At 41.7% G+C, this 21,810-nt stretch overlaps 1 protein-coding gene across 1 annotated transcript; it reads left to right on the top strand.

Annotated features, from left to right (window-relative positions):
• Positions 1 to 1,381: 1,381 nt before the first annotated feature.
• DACT2 (dishevelled binding antagonist of beta catenin 2) lies at positions 1,382 to 19,985 on the top strand. Its single transcript, XM_025170811.2, has 4 exons — positions 1,382 to 1,648; positions 10,252 to 10,384; positions 12,994 to 13,278; positions 17,464 to 19,985. The coding sequence occupies exons 1-4, from the start codon at positions 1,397 to 1,399 to the stop codon at positions 19,275 to 19,277; spliced, it is 2,484 nt and encodes an 827-aa protein (XP_025026579.2). The 5' UTR covers positions 1,382 to 1,396; the 3' UTR covers positions 19,278 to 19,985.
• The last annotated feature ends 1,825 nt before the right edge of the window (positions 19,986 to 21,810 follow it).

Raw genomic sequence — 21,810 nt, 5'->3', positions numbered from 1 at the left:
GTTTCAAAATGGAGCAACTCCCTTTTTCTAATCAAAGCCCCACTTTGAACCAGATCACTAGGTTGGTCTAAATTGAAGCAACATTTTGAATCAGATGATGGCCAATCTGCACTCCCCTACAAAAACCCAGTCATTTTGGCAATCAGCTGCTGATAAACCAATGCAGTGTAATAAATCTCTTTGGTGTCTGTTTTATCCCTAGGAAATAATATTAAGCCTCTTGATTTCTAACTCAACCATTTTGTGATGAAAAAAAGTCTTAGCTAATTCTTTTCAAGGATAGCCACCTTGAGGAAGGCGAAAAGGATGCATGGCAGCAGATAAGCTGAGCTTGGAATTGGAAATCCAGATTCAAACACCCACTGGGTTTTGGTTTTTTTAGTGTGCTCAGTACAATCAGGGAGCATTCTTGGTGTTCACTATTTGCTTATGGGAAGGTGTTACATGCTACAGCAGAATTCCCATTAAATCAATCGGTGCTTGGCTGACATACTTCCAGCTGACTCCTTTGAAGAGAGGGGAGATCCTACGTAAAATCCACTGTTCTCTCATTTGAGCTGGGCAAGAAATGATGCCATGAGACTTTGTTGCGTTGACTGTGAATTCAGCTACTCCCCTCCTCCCAGGAAAGATTGAAACAGAATGTGTGGACCACATATTTCAGCTGTTGGCAGGACTAGAGCCACCTTTTCTGGGTTCAGAAGCTGAGCAGGATACACCTGGATAGTATGTGGAGGTGAAACCCCTACGGAATTCCAGGCTGGACTGGGAAGCTGAAAACATCCCAAAAGAGGGGAAAGCTCTCCTTTGCTGCTGCTGCTCCTGCTGCAAAAAAACCCTCAAAACACCTGCCTGGATGCGTCTAGGTAGTCACAGGAGCCGAGCACCACTTGACGAAGCAGCTTTTACCTCTGCAACCCTGTGAGGAACAGGGTTTATGGCGCCTATTTCTTAAATTGCAGTCTGACTTCACCGGAGGGAGGTGGGAGGGGACTTTGCAGGGAGGCAGACACAATCACCCCCACTTGTGCCCGTCCTGAAAAAGTGGTTCTCCCCAGGATCGCCAGACCTCTCGTTGAACCTTCCCCACGAGAGGGCGGGGACTCCGCGGCGGGGTGGGGGAGGAATGAATGAGCGGCCCCGTGGTTGGTTCGCCTCGCCGGCTTTCTGTCTCCTCGGCTCGGCGGTGGCCCAGGGCTGCCCCGCGCCGGAGGGGGCGTTGAGCCGCAGCCTCGCCTCCGCCCGCTCCCCAGCCGCAGTGGCCGCTCCTCCGCTCCATTCCGTCTGGCGGAGGCGAAGCGAGAGGCCGCTCCTGCTGCCTTTGCGCCGCTCCTGACCCTTCGGCAGCAGGCTCCGGCTTTGCCTGGCATGGCCTTGGCTTGAGCGGCGTGCAAAGATGCTCCTGGGGAGGCAGCAGCAGCAGCAGCAGCAGCAGCAGCAGCAGCGGCTGGGCGGCTGGGACCGCTGTAGGATCAGCGAGAGACTGCAAGCCGCCCTGGCCGGCCTCCAGGAACTCCAGGTGCTGCGGGAGAAGCAGCGGGCGCTAGTGAGTGGGGCTCTGGCCATGCAGCGCCCAGCCGAGGGGGGTCAGGCACAGAACAAGGAGCAGCGCTTGGAAGCCACCCTCACCGCCCTGAAGGAGCAACTGGTAAGGGACCCGCTGCGGCGGCGCGGGCGGATGCTCCTTGCTCACGGATGCCCTTGGCTGCCGAGGTGGGTGGGGAAGAAGCGCGATGCGCCCAAGACAAGCGCAGCCCCGCCGCTCTTTGCAATTCTGGACGAGCAGGCGCGCCCGGCTGGCTCTTCGGGAAGGCGAGCAGCTGCTTTCTGCGCGGAAGGGCGCGGGGTCTGTACCCGGCAGCTTTCGGCGGAGAGACGCCTGCGGAAAACCGGCCGGGTCGCGGTCGGGCATTGTTCGCTTCTCTTGCTCGTATGGCTCTCTCCCTGTTCCGTCTGTCGCCCTGCGCGATGTCTGTGTGTAGACCCTCGCCCCAAAGGACCTAGTCCCTGCGAATCTAGCCCTCAGCAAATCCATTCTTTCTGGGCTGGTCAAGGGGAGAAATATTTCATGCTGGTTTCAATAGGCGGATTTTGAGGGAGGTATTGTTAACCGCCTACCTCTGCGCGAAGTGTCGGTATCTTAACCAAGTTTCTTCCCCACCTGCAGTCTCTCTCTGCCCAGTAGCACAGTCTTCGTCCTGATCTTCTAATTTAGGTTTTGTCGGTTTCATCTTTATTATATATATATATATATATATATATATATATATATATATATATAAATAATATATATATATATATTATATATATATATATATATAATAAATATATAGTTTGTGTATATATATATATATATATATATATATATATATATATAGTAACCATGAAAAAAAGGAAGGTTCTCAGATATGTTATAAAAGAACAGCAGAGTATGTTCTCACACCTTCAGAAAAGAGGCATAGATGTCTGCATTTGAAGTTAGGAATATTCAAATTCTTCAGTGTAATAATGCATGATAAGGGAGCATTATTTAAATTAGAAACCGATCTCTTAAAATTGCAGACATATAACCACCCTGAAGCGGTCCCTGTATCTTCCTTTTCAATCTAAGAGGCTCTTTAAATATAACCTTTTTCTAATTAAATGTATAGCAACATAGCCAATATATGTGATTGTCATCCATAACAACATGCTTCCTGTCTACTGCATTTTTAAACACAAATATGAATTTTGTACAAGGAAATATTGAAATAATTCTGAATCTATGTAGTAATAGGGTTCCATTAGCTACATGTTTTGACTTGGATCTTGCAGACTCTTGATGTCAGTGAGAAAGTACTTATGGGTAAGTAGACTTGGATGCTAAATTGCCCCTTTGATCTACTCCACCCATTATTTGGTGTCTTTTTTTAAATTAAAAAAAAGTTTTAGACTGCAATCCTATGGGCATTTGCCTACAAGTAAGTCCTACTGTATTTAATGGAGAGAAGCTCACAGTCCAAGCAATCCGACACTTATAAAATGGAATGTGAATGGTGTGATACAACTTTCAAGAAAAGGTTATTTGAGAAATGGCTGTTCTTTACACCAAAGTGAGGTGGGAAAGGAGAATTTGTATCTGCTTTATGACATTACTTCAACAGGGCTGAAATCTAAACATGATTGCAAACATCATCCTATGAATGCTAACTCAAAAGTAAATACAGCTGATTGGGACTTATACCAAGTTACCTTGTATAGAATTCTAGCCTTGCTGGAAATTAAGATTCGTGGGATTAAATTTGGGTTAATTCTGAGGAAATAAGCAGGAGAATGAGCTGAAAATATCTCTTTTTGAGATGTTTTGGCAATTCCAAATCTTTTTATTTCTCTTTCCATATTTAATTGAACTACAACATTGCCATTAAAAATTCAGATTACAGTTTTAGTTATGAGATTCCAGAGGTTTTGTTTGCTTGTTTTCTTGTTACCCAAGTATAATTTGTGAGTAAAACAGAATATATGAAGCTCATTTCTCATTCCCCGTTCTACTTAAATTATTCTGGTGCACAAAATCCACTGGGTTGACTCCAGATCATGCTTACATTGTGAGTTTGAAATGCATGTATGTATTATCTGACTTCCTTTCCATGCAAATATATTTTATTAATAAAATAAAGGTATTTTATGCACAGGAACAAAAACCAACCTATTTTCATGTAGATACCTTTTTCCCTACTTAACAAAGTAATTATATAACTATATCTGTGTATGCATTTCCGGTGAGATTTCAAATTGAGATGTTCCTATTTTGTGATAGAATTTTTTAATGTATATTTTTGTATCTTGTAAGTGAAAAGGACATCTTATGATAATTGGAAAAATTAGGAAGCAGGTCACATTATACGAAAGCCAGCCATCAAGCTGCTAAAATGCAAATGTCACCTTTTTCTCTTTTGAAAAAAGCATATAAAATTATCTCTCATGTTTTAACAGAATGGCTGGAAATTGCTCACTATCTCTGATTCCTTGAAGGTGCTACACAGTATTCTAATGCAGTAGCAATCTGCACAGTTTTAAAATAGAAAAAAGGATTTGGGGTGATCTAAACTTACTTTGACCGTGGGTGGAACTTCTAAAGCATTTTGGAACTTCTAAAGATTTTGATATATCTAAAGTGTGCTTCCCTTAGATATACCAAAATTATAAACTCCAGCATACTTGACCAGCTTGGGCATAAAGGTAGGGAGGTGTTATCAATTGCATCTGATAGTCCTAAAGTGACAGACTCATTCTGTGAAAGAGAAGAGTAGCCTTTCATATCCTACAGAAACATAAAGTAGCTTTGGACCATGACTTTTATTGGAGAGACTTAATCAAGTCATTTATTCTCAGCATAAGAGAACACTGGGCTATTCTGAAGCAAAACCATTTTCAGTAGCACCAAAAGGACAATTATAATATCTCTGCTGTATCATCAAAATCAGGCAATACCTTGATTAATATCAACTAAGAATTCAAAAATTTGTGGGTAAGTTGTCAGAATCCCTGGATCTCTGAGATGTTACAGCATGCAGAGAGGAAGGGGGGTGGGATGAAGTAGAGAAAAGGCATAAACTTAAACGGATTAGTGTCTATCCCTAGGTGTTGTCATGCAGGCTTTGGGTTACATTTAGAACTATTGGGAGAGCAGTCAGCAATCAAATTCACTTTGTGTCAAAATTTCTACCTTGCTTCAAATAAAGCAGTGAGTCAGACCAAGAATATGAGAACAAACTCACCCAGCTGTTGGGTCTTTTGAACAGGTAAACAAGATCATGTAAGGTTTCCTAATTCCCTCCCTCCCTCCCTCCCATCTACTTATCTGGAATTTCATTTGTATATTTAAGCTTCACAATATAGTACAGCACTGGGAAAATTGTTAAGATTTCCAGAGTTTTGTTTTATAAACTCTACGTATGTATTATTTTAGTGTAGAGTTTCACATCATTTCACCCACATTATTTCTGTAAATTCTCAAGAAATTTTGTTCAATATTATGATCATCACCATATGATAAGATGAGGTGGTAGTGAAAGATCACTTAATGAATTCATGACCAAAGCAGTATAAGGTATATCTGGCTCACACTCATATATTACTTGTGGTGTTTGGTGTCTGCTGGGGCTAGCACAGTGGAGAGAAGTGCTTTGCACTGTCGGTAGAGTCAACTAGTTATTCACACAAAGAGGGGGGATTGCCCTATATTTATCCATATAATCCAACTACTTCTGTTTACTGAAATGTTTTGTGTTCTCAGCTACCTGTGTATAATGTGTCTCTCCATACATATGCTACATAATGGAATTGGATCCATGTTAGTCTATTACAAAAAGTGCAAAAGCAACAGTAATGTAATGCATTATTTATTGACTTAGAAACCAGTCTGAATACCTACTTAAAACCATACTTTGCTGTGCTTGTCCCCTGCAGAAAAAACATATTTTGCATTATCTTCCTCTCATATATACTGTTTTCGGGGTTGGTTTGTTGCATAATAATCTGCTTCCATGTTCTGAAGAACTCTGAAGCTCACCTATTTCTTTGTGATCTTTTAGTTGGATCTACTCTGCATTTTGGAAGGGAAACACACTCTCCCCCAATTTCTACATACTTAGATGGAATAGATTGAATTTGTGCAACATCTGCTTCTGTTGTTTCTTCCTTTTTATATATGGAATGTGTTCCTGAAGGAAGAATTCAATCAAAATGTTATAGACTTTAATCTCTCCAGTCCTGGCAATTACACACTTCAGTAAACGTTGAGCTAATTCAGATCTCCCTGACCCCTCCCTCTTTATTGGTGTCAGACATGGCCATCAGTTATCAATCAGGTGTGACACATGCAAAGGGTATTCACTACAAGTAAGTAGCTTATCAGAAGGCATCAGGGAGTGAAAATTGGCTTTAACCTTCATGGGATGCTTAAATCCCACTTGGGAAGCCTCGAAGCAAGCATATTTTGATTAGAGTCAAAATGGCAGCACAAGTGTACTGCCAATCCTTTAATTACCTGTCATTGATAATATTAACTAATGACTCCACTCTATTTTATTTAACACCAAAGAAAATATGAGTTAAAGCATTTATTGCTTGCTCAAGGCCAATGGGTTAATAGAAATACCCAATGACCTCTACCTAAAACAATCCATTCCTATTTGACACCCGTGCTTTGGGCTATAACAGCACATTCATTCCATGTGTATGAGATTTGAAAATGGACAGCTGATGAAGATTGAGCAGACAGTTGACTGAAAAAGGGGTTAAGGAAAAGAATTCATGATGTTCTCCTTTATTAGAAAAGGCAGATGTTTCTATATGAATCAAAGGAAATTAGTATATTGAATGTCCTTCTAAGAACACAGTTTGAGGGAGAAAAGTACTGACTTACAGGCTTTATTAACCAATCTTAAGACATCCTGATCAAAGGTATCAATAGCTTAAGGCATCTGAGAGCCCCAACGTTCAACAGGCATCTTTCACTAAAGCACAGGTAGTACATGTTTACTTAGAAGCATGTCACACTCAGTTTGAAGAGACTTGCTATTAGATACATATGCACAGAATTACAAGTAGGCTTCTAGTTCAAGTGTGTCTAGTCTCTGCTCTTCCACAAGAATAAAGCCAATAAAATGAAGGCTGCATTTCTAAACATGGTTTCCAAGTCTCACTATATGTATGAATAAGCATTTAGTTTCACCATAATATTTGTGTCTTTACTTTTGGTGCAGTCATTCTTCATGTTTAAAAAGCAAAATATTAGTGAATATATCCAGATAAATAAGGCATCCATATTGGTGCCCTTCACCATATCTTCTACATTGTAATTAGGGGCTGAATGTCTCTGCTTGGCCATCTAGCATTTCCACAGTTGCAAAACTTACCTGCCAAGTAACAGTTCCATTGCTTAGGAGACCCAGTGTTAAAAATAGGAATTTAGCTGAAATAATCTGATTACTAGACAGCAGATAATATTCAGGAAGAGCAGGAAGGGAAGTCAACTCTGTTTGCCCTCTGGGCAACAGTGAGAGCACAATGCCCAACCTTTCAGCACTAAGATCCCTGTGCCTCTGTAGATTTTGGCAGGCTCTTCAAACTTTACAGGACTGAAAGGACGAGTTATTCTTGCTGAAATCCCAACTAACCCTAAATAAGTTGGCTATGCATGCTCCAGAAAAGGTAAAATGGAGCTAATGTGAAATGTCTTCAGTCTTTACTGGATTGTCTGTATCAGAAATATTTGTGAATTTCTAAGAAAATAAGTTTCTTTTTTTTTTAGCAAAGGAAGGTTTTTAAAAATCATAGTTTTCATAGTCTACTGTTTTGTTTTTTGTCTATAATGACAAAGCCTCAACTGATACTTTTTAAAATAGTTCCTAAAGCTACAAGTAATCTTTCTGCTTTGATCTTGTCCCCAACATTTCAGCTTTGCATCTCTAGTCTGTTTTCTCTTTGTCCTACTGTAAGCTTTCATACAAAGGCCTGTTGTTTTTATCTTTTGCTCAGTGCCTAGTAACTTGAAATGCTTTATAAATCAATAAAAATATATTGATATTTTGGCTACAGTACCAGGGAATGTTGTTTTTAATAATGTTATTCAAGTATTCCTTGTGATTTTGTTTTCATATCTTCCTCCCATGTGCTTTGTGGTAGAATAACCTGGGGCTCAGTAGTCGGGCTATATTAAAGAAACAATAACATCTCCCCCCCCCCAAAAAAAATCAAATTGGAGGGGGAAAAAAGACTTATAGAAGCCTTCAGTACAGAGTGCTTCCCAAACATGTTGGACTACAACTCACATAGCTCCAGTCACTACAACAAAAATCCATGTTGGTAACAGTGATGGAAGTGGTTAGTCCAGTATAGCTGATTTATGGAACTCTCATGGGAATTTCAATGCATGTTTGATTCTTTTGATGTTAGCATCAACTCTTCATTGCTTGTAAGGATCCCAAAGCATTTTCTTGGCCAGATGTATCAGGTAAAGTACTCAAAGCCATTCTATCTTTACAATACTTGACTGGAGCAAACTGATTTTGGGATCATCAGGAAAAACTGAAGTCTCGAGTGAGCAGTTTGAGCACAAGAAATAAAAATCAGGAATGAATGAGAGGCACGAAGCCAATCCAACTGTGACAAAGCACACCAGGCCTCGTGGTAGGAGAAGTTGGGAAAGAGGAAGGGGTTTATAAGGCTAGTGTAAATCATTTTATACTGGTTAAAGTGCTGTAAAATTACAAACAGATCCTGGTACAATAAATTATCGTTGAATACCTGAGAGTCCTGTGACTGCTTTGTGGCCTCCCTGCCATTAATCAGAAACCACAAAGGGAGGGATTGGCTGGCAAAACATTAATCATGAAGCAATTAATTCAAGCCATGAAAACAAAATTCAGTTACTTCCTGAATCGGTAAGACAAAGGGAAGCCTAAAACTCTTCCGTTCCTCTGCACATCAGAAGGGCAGTGTTCAGACACAAAACTGTATCATATTAGTTTGAAATGCTAGTGATAAAGGTTATGGATTTGGATTTGAGTGGATTTTATTGTGGTTGATGCAGTCAGAGTTGTTGGACTAGATCTCATAATGGAGCCTGCAGGAAACTTGGGAAACTGCATTTCTTGTACAACAATATGCAAGTGCTAATAAGGGTATAAATCATCTTGGTAACTGCTTGTTGAATAGAGAATCCATAGAGATAACGTTTTTGCTGAACAAATGCACCTGGCCCACGGAAGATGATCTTGCTGCTCAACTTAGCAAAACAGACTTTGGAAACCTCTTAAATATACACTTAATCTGCTGTGCATGCCTCTGCAACTAAGAACTCAGTTTTTATCAGAATTCCTAACTATATGGAGGTTATTACTCATATGAATCTCAGGGTAAGCCAGAGCAAGTATTCTACTGTCATTCATGTAGACCTAAATAGAAACCCGCTTCAGAACCCATCTCCAGTCAAGGCAGGAAAGAAAGTGATTGCAGGGATTGGGATGTTGGGGGTGAAGGCTGCATTTGTCTGCACACACCATTTACACTGGTTGCCTAGAGGTGAGCAGTCTGGATGCTTGCTTAGGGATTTAGTCTGTTAAGATTCTATGCAAAGTTCTGAAGCTTTTGATCTCCTAGCGATGCTTCTAAGATACATTTTCTGGCTAAATATGGAAAGTAGGCGGGGGGGGGATGGAGTAGTAAATTAGAGAGGAAAGGGGGAGTTAAAATTAAGTGCTTCCTAATGAGACGCTGTTCCATATGTTACTGCTGCTTTGCACATGAGTGAAAAGAATAGGAGTGACTGAAAATTCTGAGTTTACTGCCAACCATTTCCAGCAGCCGTTCATCCTATGGCAGTGGGAAATGCTAGAAGTATATGTATTTAGGCTTATGAGCTATGTGAACACACACACCCTCATAGACAGCCTAAGGTGAATTACTTCCCTGGTTCATTCAACAGCAGTCTCTTTGGGATAGCATGTTGGTTAAAATGGAAGCAATCCTGTTGATGTAAATCCAGGATTTTCCTCAATTTGAATGGAACTTTTTTGTTTTGGAGAAGGGAAATTTTCAAAAAAAATATGCCTCAAAACAGATTTATCTTTCAAGGAAGGCAATAATGGAAGCTTTTCATCTGGAAATATATTGAGTGAGTGTCATTGACTGCAAGGATTTAGGATGATGGGCTTTCTCCAGATATTTTGAAATCAGTAAACACTTTTTCCTTTGCATTTTCTTAGCAGCTGAAAGGACATTGAAGTGCATGAATGAGGAGGAGGCCACATAATCCAGATAAAGGAATATTTTGGTATCCTTGTGCTTTATATCACTGAAGATTTTGAGACTATCTCTCTCCAGCCTAAACAGCCTCCCTTGTTAGCTACAGATATTTAAGCTGTCACCAAGATGGTTCCCCAAAGTTCCTAAGTTTCTGAAATAGTTTAATTGACACAAAGATCTACAGAAGTAGAGTTGCTGCAGACAGAACTTCAACATACTGTATATTAATAGGAATTACTTGCATGATCCTTGCGTGCTCAGTTTTGACATCAAGCTCCTCAATTTAAACTCTCATAGGCTGCAGCCAGCATGTTGTTACTAGAAGCTACTAGTCTCCCTATTTTGTTTTGCCTTTGTGCCATTTCTTCAAAGATCAGTCTAGACCTAGAAGATGGGAATATTGAGTTGGTTCTATAGAGCCAATAGAATTGACCACCTTCCCTTTCTCCCTGCGAACAGTCACGGCTGAGGAGACAAGACGTGGGACTGAAAAGTCATCTGGATCAGTTGGACCAGCAGATCAGCGAACTGAAGTTGGATGTCGGCAAAACTTCCATTGAATACCTTGATAGTGATAGTAGGCCCAGTTCAGGTAATTGGGGGATTTCTCCTTTTCTTCTGTTAGGAACATTTTTATGTTTTACAGTGGTAAATACAATAAAGCAGCGATAACACAAAACATAACCCATATAAAGGAACTTTATTGGTAAGGCTGCATATATCTCCTTAGCTTTCCCTGTTCCAGCCCCTGAGTCCCTGCTGATTGTGCTCTTGAAATTAAGTGACAAAGCACAATGTTTAGCCAAAGGGCAAAAGGAGACCTTCACAAAGTGTTGTGCACTCATTTTACTTCTTCACTTACCCAAACCTTTTCACTTCTGTTTACACCATTATGTCCCTTGCCCTCCCTTTGCAGCAACTCAGAAGCGAAAAAGATGGATTGAAAATACATACATACATACATACATACATACATACATACATAAATCCTTTAGAATGGTACAGTATCCCATTTTTCTCATAAACCCCACACAAAAACATTGAAAGAGAGACAAGATGGTAATTGATTGCAATATATATACAAAGCTGGGTCATCTTCTAAATTTCTGTTTTAATGTTCTGTCTCTTTGAATTCTACCATCTTTCTAAAAGTGGGATCCTGTGCTCAGGATTGCTGTTCTGTATATTTTGCATTGATGAATGCCAGCCTTCTTCAATCTGGTGCCCTTTAGAACCGTCGAACTGCATTCCCATGGTTTCTCTACCTATGCTGAGTGTTATAAAAGGAAATAAAATTTCCATAAATATTATGTTTAGTCATCCTTTTCAGTCTACTATGTAGTGTTATTTTTTTAGTTGTGGCTACTTTTCAGATGTTTGAGAATCACCTGCCCATCGTAGGTAGTCTGTTTGCTTTGCAGGAACTTGTCATCTCCTTCCTGACCACAGCTAGAAGTAACACAGTGAATGTCTTTGCCCCTCATCCTTCCTTATACTTATGATTAAGCAGCAAATACACCAGCTTAAGGAGACCTCTGGTTCCTTCCCAGGAGGAGACCAGTTAATAAATCCTTCATGATTCTTTAAGCCTAACTTAGCGTGAAGTAGTTTGACTGTGTGTTCATTTGTTCAAAAGAGGTTTGAGAAGAAGTAAACTGAAAAAGAAATTGCTTTGTGCTTTATTTTTCTTGTGGATGGACAAAGCCATAGTCAAGCATTCTTGAGTCATGCTAAACTAAAAGAAGCAAACCATGGGTATTTCACTGTCTTTATCCACACAGGGAGGGAGACAGCAGGCAGCTTGTGGAAGTCATAAAGTACAAGTGGGCATTCTTACTATATAGCTGTGGGTGATGTGTGAACTGACTCAATGAGATTCTTACCAAACATCTGCTTTTATGTGAAATGGGAAAGAGATAAAAAGTGGAGTGCCTCATACAGTTTTGGGGGGTTTAAATTTGTTTTGAGGAGCCTGGACATGGATAGTTATGGATAGTGACTACTAACACTTAATAGTAAGTTATTAAAATGTAGGTGCACAACCTGGAACCTACTGGAAGGTCACCCAGAGCCCCACAAGACCGCAAATGTTTTGCTGAATTTCAGTGATATTGAGGGACATCCATAATCCTCCCAATTGTCATTGGTACATCTCTCAACCTAGTCCTATCACCTTCTCTACCATTCAGACTTTTCTTTATTCTCTTTGAAGCTACCAACCTTCATGCCATTGTTGCTTCTTTGTGCTTTGTCTTACCACCTTCCCCACCATCAACCAACTTTTCCATTTCACCCAACCCATCTCCAGTCTTCTCTTCCTATCTGATCCATTTCTCTTCTACTTTGATTTGTGCTTTTTTCCTTTTTCCTCTTTCAGTCTTTTTCGTCTTCTTTTTCCTAACATCTGTGATAAAAAGCCAGAGGGTCCATCCCAACAAGGTCTATATACTTGGTTGACCCAGGAGGTCAGTTATCCAAGTAATCTTTTTTTACCTGTTCTTCTCTTCCTTTTTGAGATCTGTGGTTTTAAATGTGTTCTGTGTGAATTGGCTTTAGTACAATTATAAAATAAATGGCACTGATTTTCAGATGAGGATCATTCAGATAACAATTATGTTCTGCTTAAAATGAGTATAGAGAAGAAATAGAAAAGGCAAATCCTTCCATGGATGGGGAGGTGTCTTTTTCAGTTAATTAACTGAATACAGTTAATATAGCTGAAACAAAACAAAGCTCGTTTCTGTGCTTTAGCTGCATTTTTCACTTCACTTTCACATCATTTCACTTATTTCCATGTGTCCTGGTCCCACCCATGTTGGAGCACAGGCTCAAAATGTCATTCAATCTGTTGGCGCTCCCCTCAAAACATGTTCACCCATGTATGATAATTTTGACATTGCCAGTCAAAGACATAGCTCTTCAGTTTTTTCCTCACTGACAGATTTTTAATGAGAAAAGCCAGAAGCAGTGAAAAAACCTGGAGGCTTACAAGTATAAGATGAGAATGTCTAAACCACCACTGCAAAATTCTGTGAATGAGGGATTGCAGAAGGTTTGTCTGAAAACATCTTTTTTCTCTCAAAGTATTGCCTCGTCTATGAAATGGAAGAGAAGGAAATGCTCCAACTGAACCTTCTGCTATGCAGGATATTCATTCTCTGTAAACCAGAAAATTCTTTCTATTTCTTTTTGATTCTTTAGGTTTTTATGATCTGAGCGATGGTGGCTCCTGTTCTCTGTCTAATTCCTGCACATCTGTCTTCAGTGAATCCATTTCCTCCTCCCATGCCAGTTTGTTACCAAGTTCTCAGCTCTCCAAAACCCATATTAGCATCTTTGATTACCGACCCAAATCTGCAGATGAAACCACAGTCCACACCCAGTTCCAACAACAGGGACCTCATAGCAGTGATGGATGCCAAAGCAAAGCTTGCCTAGATGTTTCAGACACTCCAAGCAGGTCTAGACCAAGGCCTGTTTCCACCGGTAAGTATCTTGGGTGCTTTAGATCTTGATTAGAAAGGGAAGTATCTTTCTTTTTAGCCTTAGTATTATTTATGAAGATGCTAAGGCACATGGTAACAGTGTTTATTGCCTATCTCATCTATTTTGTATTGAGGCTGTAGTCATGTAGTCTTTTACTCTGAAGAAGTAAGTAGATGTTGCTGAAGCTGCCCTGGATTGAACAATGTGGGAAGTTATCTTTCACATAGCAATAGTGTGGATGCTTTTTATTCGATTAGGGTCTTTATGCCTTTAACAGTTCCACTGTATATTGCAGACAGATTTTTAACCATTTTAGTCTCTCTTGAAACAGCAGTGGTGTGTTGCCCTGTTGAATTTCTGTCTGGCCTTCAGTTTGGGTTCTTCAGTACTCCCACCCACCAAAAATAGAGCCTGCACTTAAGAAACCACACACTTAACTTTAATCATTCTAGAAGAATTTTAAAAACAGGGTGCACATTCTGTCCTAGACGTAAGGAGAATAGCTGATTCCTTACAGGTATGTGTTGATGAGATATGTGTACCTGTTGGAGATGAGCAATGTCTCATTTCTTCTGAACTACTTTGGAGGTCATTAAACTTCCAGGACCATGCAGGAAGTACATAAACTTGGAGAGGCTGTTCAGTTTAAAGTGTTTGCACTAAGTAACTAAACAATCCTGAAGGTACAGTTTCCCTAGAGCTGAGTAGAGTGCAAGAAATGATAAAAAGAATGCATAACCAGAAGTAGAGATTTCTGATTTTTAAGTTTAGTCTTCCAACTACAACCAGTCTTGTTTAGAGCAGGCTGGAATTAATTAGTTACAGTATAGTTTTTACCCACCCTGCCCTGTGAAAGAATAATGCAGCTGCTGCCCATATCAAGAAACTTCTTCCAAAATTGGGCAATACTGCCATGAAATGGAGCTATCTGGGCGTGCTTCCTGTATCAACTAAAGCATATAGTAAAGCATGAGCTATATTCATATGGTATAGAAGATTTGCGTTGTGTTGTCTTCTTCGCCACTTGAGTAATGTCAGAATGGAATTTTGCAGTCTTGGGTGTAAGGAAAGTCAAGAAAGCTGTTGGCCTGGGTTAATTCTAATGAGATTTGGCAGTAAAGTCACTCAGATCTGCTCTGATTTGGACTGTGGCTGGGCAGGTCCACCTGAGGTGCCTGGGGCCTGGTCTTGTGGTGTGATCAGGGATGAGTGTGAACTGGTGATCCTGAAGAACTGGACAGGATTCTTTATGCTGTTAGTTCAGCCACCTGTTTATTGGACTCAGGGAAATGACCTGTTGCTGGGTCCATGTGGTAGTGTCATGCCTCAAGCCTGGAAGGAGGCAGTGGTATGTCCCCTATCCATGAAGCCATCCTTAGACCTAACAATTTTAGATAACTATTGCCTATCTCCAACTTACTCTTTTTAGGGAAGGTTGTGGAGAAAATAGTTGGTCTGTAATTGAGGAATACCCTGGAGGAAGTGGATTATCTCAAACCATTTCAGTCAGGTTTCAGGCTGGGATTCAGTATGGAGACGGCCTTGATCCTGCATATAGATCACCTGTGGTAGAGCTGGGATGGATCTGAATGCACCTTCTGGGATGGCTCCATGGTGTCAGAAACAGGAGGAGGAGGAAGGACATTTTTTAGGGTTTTTTTCCTTCCTCTTGGGCTGGTTGCTGTTGGTGTTGGTTGGAAAGGGAGAGGTCACTCCCCAGGCCCCTCCTTTGTGGGGTGCCACAGAGTTTGACTGTCACTCTCCCTTCCTATTCATCATCTATGCAAAACCACTGGGTGAAGTCATTCGCCAGTTTGGGGTTCAGTATCAAGCCAGCTAAGTGAGGCTATGTGGGTCTGGATGGGGAGAAACCATCTCCAACTCAATCCTACCAAGACTGAGTACCTGTCAGGTCCAGTCCACTAACAACAGTGAAACAGTCCACTTGAATTAAGTTCCTTTATTTGCTTACACCATACAAACAGAATCTTGCCAAACTAAATCTATACTACTGCAATTAGTGGATATACCTTGGGAGGTTCTAGGAAGTGACTATCCTAGACTTCTTTCGCTTCCCACGCTCCCCCTGAGGACTGTGTTGTCTTTTGTCTCCTTTCCCTTCCTGGAATGCATCCCCTCCTTCCTGATAGCCTTGCTCTCTGTTGCTATCCACCACATCACCCTCCTCTTTGTAGATACATTCCATCACAGTACCTGTGGATGTTAGGTTGTAGAGAGTAAAGAAGATTACTTTGGTTATAACAACAGACTCTTTTATCTCCATCAATCTCAATAATAGCAGTTTTAGCTTTCCTATGGAGTTGATTTCCTGGTCTGGCCTACCTAGTGGGGCTGACACAGGGCCACCTAGATCTGGGGAAATTCCATCTTTAACCTTGAATGGAATAGCACTTCCCCATTCAAGAGTAGTGTGCAATTTGGGGGTATTCCTGGACACACAGCTCCTGCTCCATCAGCAGGTGGCAGCTGCCGCCAGGAAAACATTTGCACAGCTTCATCTGATACACCAATTTTACCCTTTCCTAGATGGGGAGGCCCTTTGTACATACCCTAGTCACCTCACAGCATGATTACAGCAATGTGCTGTACATGGGGCTGCCTTTGAAGACCACTCAGAGCCTTCAATTGGTCCAGAATGCAGCAGTGTGGGCAGTGATGGGCATGCCTTAAGTCCTACCTGGCATAGGGCCTGATTTCTTGAGGGAGTGCCTGTGTCCTGTGATATCAGCCTGGCTGGTTCAATCTGACAGGGTTGGCATGTTCCAGGTTCCTTCAATTAAGCAGTGCAGTGCCATCTATTTGGACTCCAGTACATGCCTTCTCTGTCATGGCAACTGCCTTCTGGAATGAGGTTCCCCCTGAGATCTGGGTGGTTCCCACACTGGTGGCATTCCAGAGGGCCTTAAAACCTGGCTTTTCTCCCAAAGTCTGGCCTAGGATGGTTGGAGCCCCTTGCTGGGTAAATGATATGCTTATTATCACTGACCTGATTCAACCCCTTGTTTACTATTTTATTTTGACTGTATACTTGCTATTTTGTTTTTATGCTGTGAGCCAGTCAAAAGTGAGTGCAGCGGGAGGCGTCTAAGTTGAATAACATAAAATTCAAAAAAAGGAATAATAAAAATCTAAGTCCTCATGTACTGAAGGGGCAACCACTGATCCTGCCATTCCTATCCTATCCTATCCTATCCTATCCTATCCTATCCTATCCTATCCTATCCTATCCTATCCTATCCTATCCTATCCACAGAGCATCTGTATTGGGGAAACCATCTATGCTGGCAGATCTCTGTGTGGCTTAGAACGTGTCTTAGGAGACTGCTCTGACTGAGAGGCAATGTAGAAATTGGATGAAAATGTGTACTTATGTCTTTTATGTAGGCATCCATGTTCCATGTACTGAATAGAGTTTCAGGTGGGGTCAGTGAAGAGTCCTAACTATTCATTTGTGCAAGGAAAGCTGTAGAATAATTTCAGTGCTGCACAAGGTTCTCCTAGTTACCTAAGGCTGAGTTACACAAACATACCTTCTAGATGGCCTTAGCATCAAGTGATGATTTTAATGTGTGAATAAGACATGACAAATATAACTCAATATAAAACTTCCATAGCATTTCTTCACACTTGGTTGAATCATTTCAGACATTTGCACATTCCTCTGGTGTTGAGAGATATGTAATATGCATGGCAAAAATGAGCCAACCCTTAGTAGATTTTGAATACAGGTTTATCCCATCGTTACTATTTCTATGAACTAATGGATGTTTGGGGAAGGGGTGTTAATTTAAAAAAAATTCAAATTTATTATTCCATTTCATTAGTTTATGAAAGTTCATATTGGTGTGTGCTGCAGTGGAGCCATGACAGGATGGATTGTCAAATGAATTCCACAAGTCATCTTGAACACATGGGCTTTGTCATAGATGAGAAGCATCCATGCTTGGATGTCTTCTAGAAAACAGAGGCACGAGTTTCATGCCTCGGGAGGAATCTTCTACATGAAATGCAATGTTACACTGTGTCACCTACAAAGATCGTTGACCTCAGAAGGAACATCATGACATTGTCCTGTAATGATCATTTAAAGGGATGGAAACACCTAAGACAGGCTTGTTTGTTACTTTCTGTTAACTTGTCTGTGGAATTCTGTCTTCTCATCAGGTGACCTTGAAAGGCTCAGCATGGTGGATGCCGGATTTCCAAAAGTCACCGACCTCAAGGCCTTTCCTCAGCTTTGTCCAGGAGGGGAAATCCAATGCTATTGTGTGGACCCCAAATACCAAAGCAATTTAGTCTCTAAAAGTGGGAATGATGTGTATCCTTACCCTAGTCCTCTTCATGCTGTTGCTCTACAGAGTCCCCTTTTCTCCCTGGCAGGGCTCCCCTCAGAAACAGAGAGCCGCCCTTTGCCTAAAAAAGCTGTGCCTCACCTCACTGGGCCCAGCTTGATTAAGACTCAGCCACTTATGGAACTCAGGCCAGGGGGCTATATCAACAAACTGCTGCAGCTGACGCGCAGCAAAGGAAGCCATCCCGCCGAACCCAGCGAGAAGGGTCCAGCAAAGAACCAGCCACTCACAATGCTCCAGAGACTCATTATTATCCCCAGTCCTGGTGGAGTGAAAATTAACAGCAGTAGCAGCCAGCTGGAAAAACAGGGGGCCTCCCTGCCTTGTAATAAAGGCGAGGGGAAGCCACCAAGGGACATGCCTGAAGGGGAATGTGCCAAACAGCTGGAGACTCTGCATTGTGTGAATATAGAGCAGACAGCTTCGGTGACTCACGCAGAGTCTTCACCAGCTGGGAATGACTGTTATCCTACTAAGCCATCTGTGTGGGACTCTCCTGTAACTGAAGCTGGGGAAAGCAGCCTGGAACGCAGCTCTTCCAGCTCACAGTTTGGAGTCGAGGATTCCAGCTTGAGCCTCCCAAACGTGTGGGTGGCTTCAGCCAAAAAGTCTCACAAGAAGTCACTTAGAGCCATAAAGCCTGGAGATCACGAGTCCGTGCCTCAGGAGGAGTTGGCTCACACTAAGTGTGTCCCTACCGAGTCCCACCAAGTTCGGGTCAGGTTTGCTAACTCTAAAATGAAGTCTGTGAAGATGAAGAGGAGGAATAGCGAGAAGATGCTGAGGCCGGGGAGGCAGATGGTTTATGTGGAAAAGCCACGTGGGGTTCACCAGCTTGCTGCCAAATTGCCTCTTGAGTGGAGTCTGTCTCAGAGACAGCTCAGGGGAAGGCATCTAGTTCGGAGGCCTACCTTTGCAGGGGAAAGCACCGGGAGATCTTGCTCAGAGTCCAGTCTGTATCCTGTGCCATTCGGGATCCCTCAAGCACTGTCCAGGTCTGAACTATACAGAGCGTCTGCTAATGCCATGTATTCTCTTGAAGCAGCTTATTCTGACCCAACCACCAAGAAAAAGCAGCGCAAATGGCAGTCCACAGTGGAGATCTCAGCAAAAACCCAAGTCTCTAGCCTTTCTAGCAGCCTTGCCTTGGGACCACCAAAACTTCAAGGGAGGAGAGCTGGGATTCTGCGTACTGTCACCATGAGAGCCGAGTCAAAGAAATGCCACCCCCTTCATCCAGGGGCTTATGCCAAAAGCGAGTCCGACCATTCAGAGTATTCTGCTGAATGTGCGTCACTTTTCCACTCCACCATTGCAGAGACCAGTGAAGGAGAAATTAGTGACTATACAACCAACCGCTTTGGGGACAGTGAATCCAGTGACAGTGATTCAGAGGGTGGCAGCAGCAGCAGCGGCAGCAGCCTGACTCTTGATTATGGTGATGAGATCCATGAGCATGAAATGGTCTGGCCCACATCTACCGGCAAGCAGGCAGCAGCCACTCAAGTCTTGGCCAAGCCTCTCCCACCAGTGCCCAAACTCTGCCGCATCAAAGCATCAAAGGCTCTCAAGAAGAAAATTAGGAGATTCCAGCCGACCTCCCTGAAAGTGATGACCATGGTTTAAAAGGAGAGGGAGACTGCTTGATCAGCTGCTTGCATTCCCGTTTGTAAAGCCAAGGAAGACTGGTACTGTAAAGGATTCTCAGATCCTAGATTTCAAGTCAAGGTTGTTGGATTTTGGTTTTGCATTTGTTAATGCCTGTCTAAGTGACACTGTGTCCCTGATCTCTTTTTTCTGTTTCGTAAGTGTGCTTCCGTGGCTTCATACCTACCCTACTTCATCCCATTCTAATAGCTACTAAGTGTTTAGATGATATGCCCCTTTCATCCAAGCCCCGATGAATTGAGGGAAGAATGCATAGTCTGTAATGCATGGGGGGGTTCCCAAGGTTACCAGGTGTGTTTGTGTGTGTAAGATTGCTTTCTTGCCAAAGGTGACATTGCAGTATCTTTCTTGGAAGACCACTCATTGTCAAAGGAGCTCATCTTCTCATTTTCTCTTTCCCCATAGTCATCCATGTTAATGGGCAGCAAGGCAAGATACAGATTGGGGAAATAATAATAATCATAATCACTTCACATTGCTTACTCAGTAAAACGTGTCCATTTGTTTCAGTTTTCTGGGGTCAGAAAGTTGTGCATGGCTCAGAGGAAGGCTTGGATGTGATTCTTGGCCATTTCTAAATTCAGAAGATTAAATAATGTTCTATACTATATAATACCATCTTTTGATATTGAGATGTTTGCATCTTCTTGAGTGGGTAAACTGCACTCCAAACACTGTGCCACAGCACGTTACCAACTCAGATTTATTGCAGGCTCAATAAATGTTATGATCTACAAAAGTAAAAAGCTGTCTCACTTTCTTTAAAAGAAGGATTGTCCTAATTTTGTTTAGAGGCTGCTCAGCGTTACTTCAGTGTACCAAGCTTTTTCTAAGTGGCTATGTTTTGAAATGAACTGTGGGCTACATGAGTGATAAATAACACTTGGTCCCTAAACTGCTAAGGCCACGTGTACTCCTGATGTGATTGTATTCTTTTTAGAGGAGTGATATTCCTAAAATCTGGATGCTGCATTTAAGGACCATGGCTGGTTTCAGTGCTGCAGCAAAGATTTTTCTTTTAGTGCACCGATAAAATACATGGACAAACGTACCCAAATTCATGTGATAAATTTTAGATTAATATCCCTAAATTTTTCTGGCTGATGGAAAGATTTGAAATTTTAAAAGTACATAATAGCACTTCTCACCATGTCTGCTATGGGTCAAGTTTATCCATTCACAGAATGGGTGCAATTGGCCACTAATAAGCCACAAAAAGCTAATATGCTGGAAAACTCTTTACCACCCTCTCTAGTTGTCTCCTCACACTCATCCTTGGCAAGGATGTTCCATTAACATTCCTGTTTTCATTTTTCTTGGGTAGGTGATCTACTTTCAAACAAAGTACTGGCTTACATACAAAGACACCCCATTTTTATTTTCTGCAAAAACATATGGGCCCTACTTGAAGTACAGGAGCAACAACAAAGCTGGGAATAAAACATGGTGCTAGTACCTGGTATTTTTGTTTGTCAACGTGCCCAATTCCTACTTGTAAGCACAACATTGGGGGCCCACAGCACTGATTATAGCAATAATATGAGCAAGCTGAGGCTCTTCTTTTTTCATAAAAATGGATCTATTGCTTACGAGGAGCATTTTTTTAAAAAAAAGAGTATGTAGGGCAATTGAAATCAAGGCCAGGAAACAAAAAAGTTTGTGTTCTTTACAGGAGGTATGAAATTCTAGTAGAGGTAAAAGTGAAGACCAAGCAACATAATATGTTATTAGTTCTCTGTTATTTTAGCTGAAATAAATCTAATAAACTCCAAAATTGCACAAAGTGGGGCTGCTAAGAAGAGAGCATTTAGCCTTTTCCTCCCATATTTCTTCTTCCTAGCATTTTCCCACAGATGCAGGGTCCACCCCCCACCCCCCATTTCAACTGAATATTGATGTGTTGGTTGTGACAGGAATTGACCGACTGGCTCATCATCCAAGCCTGACATCATGGGCTGAGAGAGGGTGACTGGCCCAAAGTCACCCAGCTGGCTTCCGTGCCTAAGGCAGGAATAGAGCTCCTGGTTTCTAGCCTGGTGCTTTAACCACTAGACCAAACTGGCTCTCCAAACTGGTGCTTCCTACCATACTAATTCCCAAATTAAACTCACCTCTCCCTCACTTCCTGACTGGGCTACAACTGCTTGGTGGAAAGTGGGTTGAAAACATAAGTCAGAATGATCAAGGAACTGAAACATTTTCCCTGCGAGGAAAGTTTAAAATAATGGAGGTTTTTTAGCCTGCAGTCCTCTACTTTCTTACCTAAAAGAAAGAAATGCATAGTTAGAGAAAATAGAATATTTCCCATTAATCAAATGAAAAGAAACTGTATAAAGACAAACTTTTCTCTTTGTATAATAACATATAAGCCCAGGGACTTTCAATAAAAGTTCCTGATAGCAGACCAAGGATGAAGGAGAAATGTATGGAAGATAGCTCTATCACTGGCTAGTAATCATAATAAAGCCTTCAGTCAGAAGAAGTTTATCAC

Source organism: Python bivittatus, unplaced genomic scaffold, assembly GCF_059951505.1.
Source record: "Python bivittatus isolate LINGU-HERP-01145 unplaced genomic scaffold, Pbiv_v1 ctg000020_np1212, whole genome shotgun sequence".
In the NCBI taxonomy this organism is placed as follows: Eukaryota; Metazoa; Chordata; class Lepidosauria; order Squamata; family Pythonidae; genus Python; species Python bivittatus.
Note: the sequence above shows the minus strand (reverse complement) of the source record. Positions and strands in the feature narration are given on the sequence as shown.